This window comes from Stigmatopora nigra, chromosome 2, assembly GCF_051989575.1.
Source record: "Stigmatopora nigra isolate UIUO_SnigA chromosome 2, RoL_Snig_1.1, whole genome shotgun sequence".
NCBI lineage: Eukaryota > Metazoa > Chordata > Actinopteri > Syngnathiformes > Syngnathidae > Stigmatopora > Stigmatopora nigra.
In genome coordinates, this window is record NC_135509.1 from 271,386 (window position 1) to 282,343 (window position 10,958).

The 10,958-nt window shown below is 64.1% G+C and overlaps 2 protein-coding genes across 2 annotated transcripts; both read left to right on the forward strand.

Moving 5' to 3' along the window:
* Positions 1–46: 46 nt before the first annotated feature.
* Positions 47–3,865, forward strand: LOC144209677 (heterogeneous nuclear ribonucleoprotein Q-like). The gene is made up of 10 exons (XM_077736125.1): positions 47–433; positions 972–1,147; positions 1,234–1,352; positions 1,422–1,643; positions 1,722–1,898; positions 1,986–2,121; positions 2,224–2,429; positions 2,513–2,662; positions 2,745–2,866; positions 2,941–3,865. The coding sequence occupies exons 2-10, from the start codon at positions 976–978 to the stop codon at positions 3,551–3,553; spliced, it is 1,917 nt and encodes a 638-aa protein (XP_077592251.1). The 5' UTR covers positions 47–433; positions 972–975; the 3' UTR covers positions 3,554–3,865.
* A 138-nt stretch (positions 3,866–4,003) lies between these two features.
* Positions 4,004–9,834, forward strand: LOC144193346 (sorting nexin-14-like). The gene is given in 26 exon segments (XM_077712181.1): positions 4,004–4,570; positions 4,838–4,940; positions 5,004–5,080; positions 5,147–5,225; positions 5,296–5,339; positions 5,409–5,496; positions 5,576–5,660; positions 5,733–5,889; positions 5,949–6,024; positions 6,096–6,140; positions 6,204–6,284; positions 6,365–6,479; positions 6,555–6,710; positions 6,805–6,929; positions 7,010–7,088; positions 7,091–7,254; positions 7,324–7,558; positions 7,663–7,746; positions 7,816–7,916; positions 8,037–8,148; positions 8,215–8,255; positions 8,339–8,567; positions 8,635–8,883; positions 8,950–9,045; positions 9,154–9,245; positions 9,311–9,834. Coding segments are annotated over 26 exon segments (2,907 nt in total). The 5' UTR covers positions 4,004–4,436; the 3' UTR covers positions 9,371–9,834.
* Positions 9,835–10,958: the final 1,124 nt, after the last annotated feature.

Below are 10,958 nucleotides of genomic sequence, written 5' to 3' on the forward strand. Positions count from 1 at the left end.
GCATTTTGGACGGCTTTGGGACATTTAAGACGGCTTCGGGTTCATTAGTTGGGTGCCATTGACACACAACGCTACCCGGTAAAGAAATGGGCCAATAAATTGCCCTTTTACTGGGTGTGACCCATTTGAGGGTTAAATCAATGTTGTCTTTAGGTCACCCTGCCCCGACTTAGAGGCCCACCACACGCCGTATCCCACCAATGTCCGCTTTTACGGCGAAGTAAAGTCCGGAAGTGACAAGGGGCTTCCGGCGGCGGCCCGTGGAAAACACTTGCAGAGACCCTGTGTTTGCTTGCGCGAAGGCGCCATTTTCGTTGTTCCGACCAGTCCCGAAAGAAGCTGCGAGTCGGCTCCGGATACTTTCTTCCCGTCTTTTTCTTTGGACTTCTCCTCCTCCTCCTTCCGGTGGCTCCGCATCGCGTCGACGCCTCTGGTGGGTCCGCTTTTGGCTTCGGACGTGAAAGTGGCCTCGACGCTTGGCGATATCGGATAGGCTAAGTTAGCATGCGGCGGCAGCCGTTTGCTAGCCGGCATTTTGGAGACGAGACGAGCGGAGCTAAGCGAAGCGGTTAGCGCAGAGCTCGCTCGATCGATTGTCAACACACACACACACACACCCACTCCGCTAGTCTGGTGGCGTCCGTCATTCTAGCGGCCCCGGCTACGTCCCCGGCTACGTCCCCGGCCCTGATCTCCAATCGACGCCCAGATCTCTTGGAAAGATTGCGGTCTGAGATGCATGTTGGCTAGCACAGGCGTGGGGGACTCCATTGGGCTCAGGGCTCGTTATTGCAATGGCTTTGACTTGACTCCCCAAAGGAGAGGTCACCAGTGGAACAGTAGACGGGGGAGTGGAAAAGGGGAAAGGAGGAGTCGTTTGAAGCGGGTGGAATCTCTTCCGAGCCAGCCGCCCGGCGCTCCTTGATATCCGGCTATGCGCTCGCTCACGTGTGTGTGTGTGTGCTTTGCAGGGACATGGCTACTGATCACGTCAACGGCAACGGGACGGAGGAACCCATGGACACGACGACGGCGGTGGCGGCGGCGGCGAGCGCCGAAGTCCCGCGCTCGGAGCAATTCGCGGCCTTGCTGGAAGCCGAGCTGCCCGAGAGGGTGGCCGAGAAACTGGACGAGCTCTACACCGCAGGTGACGCCCGCCGGAGCTCTCCCGACGCAAAGAGGGCCCCCCTGCACGCGAGTTGTCCCCGTCAAGCCGCTTTTGGCCTCCCGCAGGCCTGCTGGCGCACAGCGACCTGGACGAAAGGGCCATCGAGGCCCTCAAGGAGTTCAAGGAGGACGGGGCCCTGCAGGTCCTACTTCAGTTCAAGGAGAGCGACCTGTCCCACGTCCAGGTAGGCTCGGCGCGCCTCCGCCTCTGGCGCCGCTCCCCGCCCACATTTGTCTTCCCCCCTCCCCCGCAGAACAAAAGCGCCTACCTGTGCGGCGTGATGAAGACGTACAGGCAGCGCGAGAAGCACGGGGCCAAAGTGACGGAGGCCGCCAAGGGCCCCGACGAGGCCAAGATCAAAGAGCTCTTGGACCGGAGCAACTACACCCTGGACGTGACCACGGGCCAGCGCAAGTACGGCGGCCCCCCGCCCGAGTCGGTCTACGCCGGGCTGCAGCCCACCGTGGGGACGGAGGTAGGATGTCGAGCGGCCCGCCTGGGATGCCATGCCGCCTCGGACGCCGCCTCGAACGCCGTCTCTCTCTCCCGGCAGCTCTTCGTGGGCAAGATCCCCCGTGATCTTTTTGAAGACGAGCTGGTTCCCCTGTTCGAGAAGGCGGGGCTCATCTGGGACCTCCGGCTCATGATGGACCCCCTGAGCGGCTTGAACCGAGGCTACGCCTTTGTCACCTTCTGCACCAAAGAGTCGGCGCAGGACGCCGTCAGACTGGTGAGACGGGGGGCGCTTTGAGTCGCCGGCGGGTGGCTCGAGTGGTCGGTCGGCCGGTGGGACTGGACCCGTGCGCCTCTTCCGCAGTACAACAATTGGGAGATCCGTCCCGGCAAGCACATTGGCGTGTGCATATCGGTGGCCAACAACCGCCTCTTTGTGGGCTCCATCCCCAAAATCAAAACCAAGGAGCAGATCGAAGAGGAATTTGCCAAGGTGACGGGTGAGTGCCACCGGGTCCACCGCCGCCATCCGTCCGCCCCCCTGTCATAACAACCGGACAACCCCCCCCCCCCCCCCCCCCCCCCCCCCCCCCCTTACGCAGAGGGCCTGAGCGGCGTCATCCTCTACCACCAACCCGACGACAAGAAGAAGAACCGGGGCTTCTGCTTCTTGGAATACGAGGACCACAAAGCGGCGGCTCAGGCGCGACGCCGCCTGATGAGTGGCAAGGTCAAGGTCTGGAACAACCTGGTGACGGTGGAGTGGGCCGACCCCATCGAGGACCCGGACCCCGAAGTCATGGCCAAGGTAAGGCGAGGTCGTCCGCCGGGCGCGCTCTCTCTCTCTCTTGGCGGCGGCCGCCTTTTGACGGCGAGGGCGTCTCCCGGCAGGTCAAAGTCTTGTTCGTGCGCAACCTGGCCAACAGCGTGACCGAGGAGATCCTGGAGACCTGTTTCTCCCAGTTTGGGAAAGTGGACCGGGTCAAGAAGCTGAAAGACTACGCCTTTGTTCACTTTGAGGAGCGCGACTGCGCCGTCAAGGTAGGCAGGCACGCACGCGGCACGGGGGCGGGCCTTTCGGTCGCCCACCTCTGTACACGTATGTGCACGCGCTTGTGCTCAGGCGCTGTCCGAGATGAACGGCAAGGAGTTGGAGGGCGAGCCGGTGGAAATCGTCTTTGCCAAGCCGCCCGACCAGAAAAGAATCGAGCGCAAAGCCCACCGGCAGGCGGCCAAGACGCAAATGTAAAAAAAAGCGATCGTGCCTCGTGGCTGCCAACCTGCTTTTTTCTCACCAACTTTGTTTTTCTGCTCCTCAGGTACGACGACTATTACTATTACTCGCCCCCGCAGCACTCGGCGCCCCCCGGTAGGGGGAGCGGTGGTGGCGGCGGCGGCGGCCGACGCGGATACTCGTACGCGCCCGACTACTACGGCTACGAGGACTACTACGACTACTACGGCTACGACTACCAAAACCAAAACTACCGCGGCGGCTACGAGGACCCGTACTACGGCTACGAGGAGTACCAGGTCCCCGCCCAGGGGCGCGGCGGCGGCGGAGGCAGGGGAGCGCGAGGCGGCTCCTCCTCCCGGGGCCGGGCCGGCTACGGCCAGCGCGGCGCCTCGGCCGGACAGGTCCGCGGGGGGCGCGGCGGGGGCGCCAGAGGGGGCCCGGCGCCGCCCCGGGGCGGCCGAGGAGGGGGCCGTGGCGCCCGGGGCTTCCGAGGCGCCGGCGTGGGAGGGGCCAAGCGCAAGGCGGACGGCTACAGCCAGCCCGACTCCAAGCGGCGCCAGCCCAACAATCACAACTGGGGCTCTCAGCCCATCGCCCAGCAGCCGCTCCAAGGCGCCGAGCACGCTAACTATTCGGCCTACAAATCCGACAGCCAGGAATTTTATCAGGATTCTTTTGGGCAGCAGTGGAAGTAGGCCGGCCGGCCGGCCGACCGGCGGGGCCTTTTCTTCCTCTTCTCCTCCTCTTCCTCCTGAGAGACTCGTTGGTTCCCAATTGGTGACATCTGGCAAGAGATCTTTTTGTACATATTTTTAATATTCCACAGTAGTCGGACCCGCTCTCTTCTCCCTTTTTTTTTTGTATTGTTCCGTTTTAGCTTTTTTTGGTGGGTTCCTATGGTTTGTCTGAATTTGGACCCCCTTGCCTGCCATGTTTTATTGACAAACATTTGTAACGCGTGTCTTGTTATTGGAAGAAAAGTAAAACCAAGGTTCATTTGGCTTGTATTCTCTGCTGTGTGTCTGCTTGAATAAATGGCAACCCAAAGGAAGTGGGCGTGTGAGCAAGGAACCCTCCCACCTGGCCCCGTCCACTGCCAAATCCACCCTGGCGTCTGGGTGGCTCTTGTGGCCCGGCTCCAAACACCCGGGGCCGGACGGTGGGAGGGAGACAGCGACCTGGAGCCGGCCGGGAACGGAGACGCGATGCTCCTCGGGATGACATAAAGCCCGCCCCCTCAACTCTTGCGCTCGCTACTCGTTTGTCGCCCAATCGCCAGCATTCTTCTATTGACAACTCCTCCTTGTATACTTGTTTTCCACGTCTATGCCGATGGAGGTGTGGCGGGTGGCAGCGATACGCGGAAGTGGCGCGCGCGCGGCCGGCCGACAGTCGCCGTGTCCGCGCTGGAAAACAAGAGGGCAAAGCGGATCGCATTGGAGCCTGGCAACTCGATGGGATCCGATTAGAACCTGGCAACCCCCAGTCAGCGCTCGAGCTACGAGTCCACTTGGTAGGTTTGGGACGCTTGCTTTTCACTCTTTCGAGTGGCGCCCAATTTGACTCGGGGAATCCAAGATGGACGGCGGCTCGGCGTTGTGGCGACCGGCCGGCGTCCTGGACGCGCTCGGCTTCCGGGTTCGTCGCTTTCCGCTGGCCAGCTGCCTCCTCGCCGCCATGTCGGCCGCCACCGTGCTGCTCCTGCTCAACAGGTGAGTGCCGAGCGAGCGCCGGCGCCAGGAGCCCCGCCCCCGACTGTCCTAACCCGGTCCGGAGGTGGAGCGGGCGGGGACGCGGTGTAACCGGGACGCGGTATAACCGGGACGCGGGTCTCGGTCGGTCCACGGGACTGAGAGGGCTTAGGCCGGCCGCCTAGGCCTTCCTTTATTCCTAGTGCAAAGCGTAAAGCCGATTGAAACGCAGCCAAGTGGCGGAAGCCTTCCGTAGTTGCACAGATAACGCAAAGATGTGGCTTGCAGGTCCATCCACGTCCTGGTGGGCTTGTGGTCCTTGGCGGCGGGCGCGCTCGGCTTCTATTTGGCCCTGGAATCCCACTCGTCCGCGGCCCCTTCTCCCAGAAAGGTGAGCGCCGGCCTCTGTCGGGGTTGGGCGCCACCGCGTTGACCTGGCCACCTCTCGTCGCAGCGGCGGGAACCCCCCGACTCCTCCGCTGCCACTCGCGGCTGCGCCCTGTGCGGGAAGGTCAAGTGCAAGCGCCACCGGTACGTAGGCGGTCGCCGTGACGACCACCCCGGCGCGCCCGCCCGGCGACCCTCCTTGTGCTCCAGTCCGACGTTGCTGCTGGAGAACTTCCAGCCGTGGTTGGGGCTCCACGTTCACGCCAAGGTGGACGCTTCGGTCACCGAGGTAAGTGTCGCAAACGACCGACCGCTTGCCCATTTGAGCGCCCCCTTCGGGAACTCCCTTGCGCCGGAAGGTCTTCGAGCTGGTCCTGGAGAACTTTGTCTATCCGTGGTACCGGTGAGTGGCAGGGCGCGGCCATCTTCCCCCGGGCCCATGTGACCCCCCCCCCCTCGGCGACCTCCGCAGGGACATCACGGACGACCCGGCGTGCGTGGACCAACTCCGCCTGAGCTTTCGCTACCTGGCGTCCGTGTTGGTGCGCAGGGCTCAGAAGGTGGCGCGCGCGCCCATCCATCCATCCGCCCCCACCCGGCCCCGGTGGCCGGCGGGTCAAAGTTCAAATCTCTCCCCAGGTGGACTTCCCCGGCGCCTTTGCGGGGCGGCTGATGAAAGCCGCCGTCAAGCACGTGGAGGTTCTGGCCAGGGCCGGCGCTCGAGGTGAGTCTCCCGGCTCCTGTGCCGCCGGCGCTCTGGGCGAGGGTTTCAAGGCGCCGCCTTCCTTCCCCTCAGTGGGCCCGGGCGTGACGTTGCAGCGGGCGGCCCTGGAGGAGTACGGCGGCGACCTGCACGTGGCGGCGCGCGGCCGGAGCCACGAGCTGCTCTACCTCCGCAAGCTGACCGAGATGCTCTTTCCGTACTTGATGCCCCCGGGGGCGGCCGAATGCAGGTTGGACGCCTCCCCTTTTTCCCACGGGGAGCGGCCGACCCACCAGGAGTGGCCCGCAGGTCGCTGGCGCTGCTGCTGCGGGAGGTCATGTCGGGTTCCGTGGTGCTGCCCGCCATGGACTTTGCCGCCGACCCGGTGAGTCCGCCGGCGTGCGCTCCCCGAGCGCCTCCGCTCGATTGAGCCGCCGCGACGCCCTTCTTTCTCAGGACACGGTCAACCTGATGGTGTTGAAGTTTGTCGACGACACGCCGGTAAGTCCACGGCCGATCGGCAAATTCCCGCCGAGCGTCGAGCGGATGCGTTTGCGTCGGCAGAGCGAAGCCGCCGCCGAAGCGCCGTCCCCCCGCGTTCCTTTCCTGCGCGAGTACGCCGACGGCGGCGACGACCGGCCCTCGGTGAGTACTGGCCGGGACCACGCGGGCTGGCCCCCCGGGGGGGGCGTGGATTTAGCGGCGGCGTGGGGGGCCGCCCGCAGGTTCTCAAGTTGGAGCTGAGGGAGATCCGCGAGCAGCAGGAGCTTCTGTTCCGCTTCATGAACTTCCTGAAGCAGGAGGGCGCCGTGCACGTGCTTCAGTTCTGCCTGCTCGCCGGTGAGCACCCCACGAGCCTCCGCCCCCTCTTTCTCCGCCCCCTCTTTGGAGAGCCTGACACTCTGCCCGTCCCAGAGGAGCTGGCGGACAAGATCTCCGGGCCGGACCCGGACGAGGCCGAGCTGCGGCGTCTGCACGGCAAGCTGGGGCACGTCTACCGGACGTACTGCGCCGACGACGCCGTGGACAAGATGGACTTGGAGCGCTCCACCGTCGACGCCATTCGAGATGGTAAAGCCCGCCTGGCCGCGGCCAAGGGCCGGCGCCCCGAGCCGGCGCCCCGAGCCGGCGCCCCGAGCCGACCCGGTCTCTTTGCGGTGGCCAGCGGCCATGGGCCCGTACCGGGCGGCGGTGGAGCCGCGGACGGCGCGTTGCCTCATCCGAGCCCACCAGCGCGTCCTCTCTCTCCTGGAGGACGTCTTCACGCCCATGTTCTGCCACAGCGACGAGGTGAGGGGCCGTCCGTCTCGAGGCCGTCCGTCTCGAGGCTAGGCCGACTGAGCGGGGCGGGGGGGCCGCGTTGCGCTCAGTATTTCAGACACCTGCTGAAAGGAGCCGAGTCGCCGTCCGGGAGTCGGCGCGTGGGCAGGTGGGTCGCCGGCCGGCCCTCGGCTCCCGCCCCGCCTCAACCCGTGGCAGCGTCCCCAGGAACGTCTCCAAGCGCGGCGAGTCCTTTCGCATGGGGAGGATCGGCAGTAGAATCAAAGGCGTGTTCAAGAGCGGCGTCGTGGACGGCACCCTCCTGCCGCCCGGCCTCGGGAGCGACCACCACCCGGTCAGCCCTTCCCCGTACTATTGGCCGGGCACGACCCCCCCACCCCCGCTCACGTGACATCCCTTTTAGGTGGAAGAGGCCGTGGTGGCCACGGAGGACGTGGGGCCGAGCGACGACGCGGCGGTTGCGGCGGACGCGGCGGTTGCGGCGGACGCGGCGGAGGCCGTCCCCGCGGCCGGCGGCCTCAGGAAGATGTCGGCCTGGACCGCGGCCATCCCTTACGTGGACTTGGACGAGGACGACGGCAAGAGGGAGAAGATTCCCGTCTTCTGCATCGACGTGGAGCGCAAAGACCGAGAAGAAGGTGAGGCGCCCGACGCCACCCATCTGTGTGGCCCAAAAATAACCGCCATTTGCAGAATTAGGAAGCACGGGTCTTTTTTTTTTCTCTCCTCCTCTCTTTGGCAGTGGGACACGACCCCGAGAGGTGGTGGGTCCACAGAAGGTACCTGGAGTTCTACGTGCTGGAGTCCAAACTGACCGAGTTTCACGGTAAGGGTGGCCCACGGGGGGTGGCGGCGGCGGGTGGCGGCGGCGTGGCTGAACTCTTGCCCTGGGCAGGCGCCTTCCCCGACGCGCAGCTGCCCCCCAAACGCATCCTGGGACCCAAGAACCAAGAGTTCCTGACCTCCAAGCGGGAAGACTTTGAGGCCTACTTGCAGGTGAGCCCGGTCGGAGCCCGCTCGGAGCCGCTCGGGGGGGCCGCCAGGGGCCACCCGTCCGTTCCTCTGTCCATCCGTCCGTCCGTCCGTCTCCATCTCCTTTCCTTTTCCGGAGCGCAGAAGCTCCTGCGCTACCCGGAGTTGAGCAACAGTCAGCTGCTGGCCGACTTCCTGTCCCCCCACGGCGAGCAGTCGCAGTTTGCGGACAGGATACTTCCTGACGTCAACCTGGGTAAGTCCGGGCGCCGCTCCTTCTTAAACATCTGGGTCCTAGCTCCTCCCTCCCTCCCTCCCTCAGGCAAAATGTTCAAGTCCGTTCCTGGGAAGCTGATGAAGGAGGTGGGTGGGCTTTACCCCCGAGCTCCCCCTCCCCCGAGCCCCTCCCCCCTCCGCCACGTTCGGTGCGTGATGGCTTTTTCCAGAAAGGTCAAAACCTGGAGCCCTTCCTCCAATCCTTCTTCAACTCCTGCGAGTCCCCGAAATCCAAAGCCGGACGGCCCCGGCCGACGACGGTCCGGCGGGTACTCACCGGCGCGCTCACCGGCGCGCTCACCGGCGCGCTCCCCGGCTCATGGGCGCCGTCTCGTGGCGCGCAGGAACTCCCCGACCAAGACTTGACGGCGGCGGCCCTCGCCCGCAGCCCTCCGCTCGGCACGGGGGAGCCGCTGGGAGTGGACGGCGCGTTTGACTGCGCCACGCACGCGGGTGAGCCTCGGAGCGCCTCGGGGCGCCTCGGATCCGGCCGGGCTTTGGCTTTTCCTTGGCTTTTCCTTGGCTTTTTTTTTTTTTTGTCTCTCTCCAGGTCGGCTGGTTTTCGGCACGCCGCACTGGCTGCACGGCTTGCTGGCGGTCGGCCGGATCCTCGTGAAGTACGCCTTCGAGGCCTACGTGGAGCGGTACCTGCGCGCCAAGCTGGACGCCGTGCTGCAGGAGCACCGCCTGGTCTCGCTGCTCACTCAACTACGAGGTGGGCCCACCCGATTCCCAGCGCCGGCAAGGTCCTGACCCCGAGGGCCACCACGTGCGCCCGCAGATGCCGTCTTCTACGGGAGCGCGGAGGAACGGGGACCGGCGGCCAAGAAGGCCCGGGCCCAGGAGACCTTGGAGGCCATGACGGCCTATCTGCCGGGTGAGTTGTCCGGGGACGCGGCCCTCCGACGGAGCGGCCCGCGCTGAGCCCGCGCTGAGCCCGCGCTGAGCCCGCGCTGAGCCCGCGCTGAGCCCGCCGTGTTCTCAGACGCGGTTGGCGCGTGCGTGGGCGAGGAGGCCAAACGGCAGGGGGTCCGCCTCCTCTTTGAGGGTCTTCAGCAGCCGCTGCTCAACAAGCAGGTGAGGAAGGGGCGCCGTCTGGCTCTCTGCGCCGAGCTCCCGCTGACCTCCCTCTGCTTTTTTAGATGTCCTACGTGCTGCTGGACCTGGCCGTGACGGAGCTCTTCCCAGAACTACGTTCGTGACCAGCACGCTAGCCAAAGGAGGCCGGCCAGCCGGCCGGCACCTCGCTCGCCAGCGCATTAGCGCACATTTCCATTAGACAGAGTGGATGTTGCAGCCCGCTTGAGCAAATATATTTTATTTGAAAAAGAGAGGAGGAGGAGACATTGCAGTTTTTGGGGGCATTTGAAAGAAAGGCCTTCTCACAAACAAGACGGAGGCCAAAGTCTGGTGAGCGTTCGCCACACGGCGGCGGCCAAAAGTGGAAATTCCCGCCACAGCGCCAACATTTGTCGCTCCAGTTGCCGCGCCGTCCGCTCCAACTCCAAGCGGCGGAGGCGCGACGCCGCCGCGTCTCTCGGCAGCTCCTCCGCCGCGGCCAGCAGTCGGTAGATGGCGTGGTACTCGTCCGCGGGAAAGTCGCCCACGCTGACGTTTTCCTGCGTGGCCCTCAAATCTGCTCCTTCCGTGCTCTCACAAAGCAGCCGGGCGGGCGGGCGGGCGGGCGAGCGAGCTGGCTAATTACCTGGACGGCGTGCCGCAGTCGTTCGGCCAGCGCGCTGACCTCTGACAGGATGGCAACCAGCGAGGAGTCTTCTGGGAAACCGCATCCCGGCACGGGCTCTTCTCGCCCCGGGGGCGGGTTGGGGGTATCCGGGTCGCCGCCTGCGGGAGCGCGTACAGAAATCCCGGCCAGTCTCGCCAACGACCGTTACGGGAAGGACGGCGGAGATGGACGGGCACCTGCCACGCGGAGCCGGACGGAACGCCGCTCCCGGGCCGGCCTCCCCGGGGAACGCAGGCGCTCCCTCAAGCGCGCCGCCAAAGGCCGGGAGCCCGGGCCGGGCGGCCGGCTCCTGATCAGCGACACTGCCGCCGCCACGCTCAATTTGGCCAAAAGCAACTCTGGCGCAAAGAGGGAGATGAAGAGCAGCAAAAGTGAGTATATTCAGTGTCACAAAAAGGGAAGGCTTATCTCCACACATCTAATGATGGATTGTTAACCTCAAGATGCACCTAGGGGCAATTTAGAGTGTCCAATCAAGCATATAGCATGCGAGTCTTTGGAATGTGGGAGGAGACGTAAACTCCAAAGGGTTGGACCGCCCCGGATTCGAACCCAAGTCCCCCACTGTGAGGCCGTCGCGCTAACCACTCTCGTTTCCTTCTGACAATGTCATCTTTCGAGTGTTTGAAATTACCTTCATGGCATCTTGTGCGGCTCTCCATTTGACGAGCTAACGTTGCTAATTCTCGATTAGCTCCTTAGTTGACCATCTTTTTTTCTTACACCGGCGGTCAAATGCCTCCTTCGCGTAGTTGTCAAAATGGCCCTAAGCTTCCATAACTCGTTTCTTTGTAGGTGTTGTGAAAAGGAAAAAAAGCTTTTGAATGGAGTTTACATTGAAACGGGCGGGCTTTATCGGCGCGGTTGTGTGACGTCATGCTCCCGACTGCTGAACACGCCAAATGTTGACATTTGCGCGACGAATCACTAAACAAGGATGCCGGTTTAGCTCGCCGCTGGTGGGCTTATGGAGCTATTCGTGAGGCCATTTTGAACTAACAACGATCGTTTCCTTTTTTTTGTCTTTAGGTTTTTTTTTTTTA

Coding starts and splice junctions, on each gene's coding strand:
- LOC144209677 (XM_077736125.1), top strand. CDS start 976: ATGGCTACTGATCACGTCAACGGCAACGGGACGGAGGAACCCATGGAC. Junction 1,353..1,421: donor GCGACCTGTCCCACGTCCAG/GTAGGCTCGGCG, acceptor CCTCCCCCGCAG/AACAAAAGCGCCTACCTGTG. Junction 2,663..2,744: donor AGCGCGACTGCGCCGTCAAG/GTAGGCAGGCAC, acceptor GCTTGTGCTCAG/GCGCTGTCCGAGATGAACGG.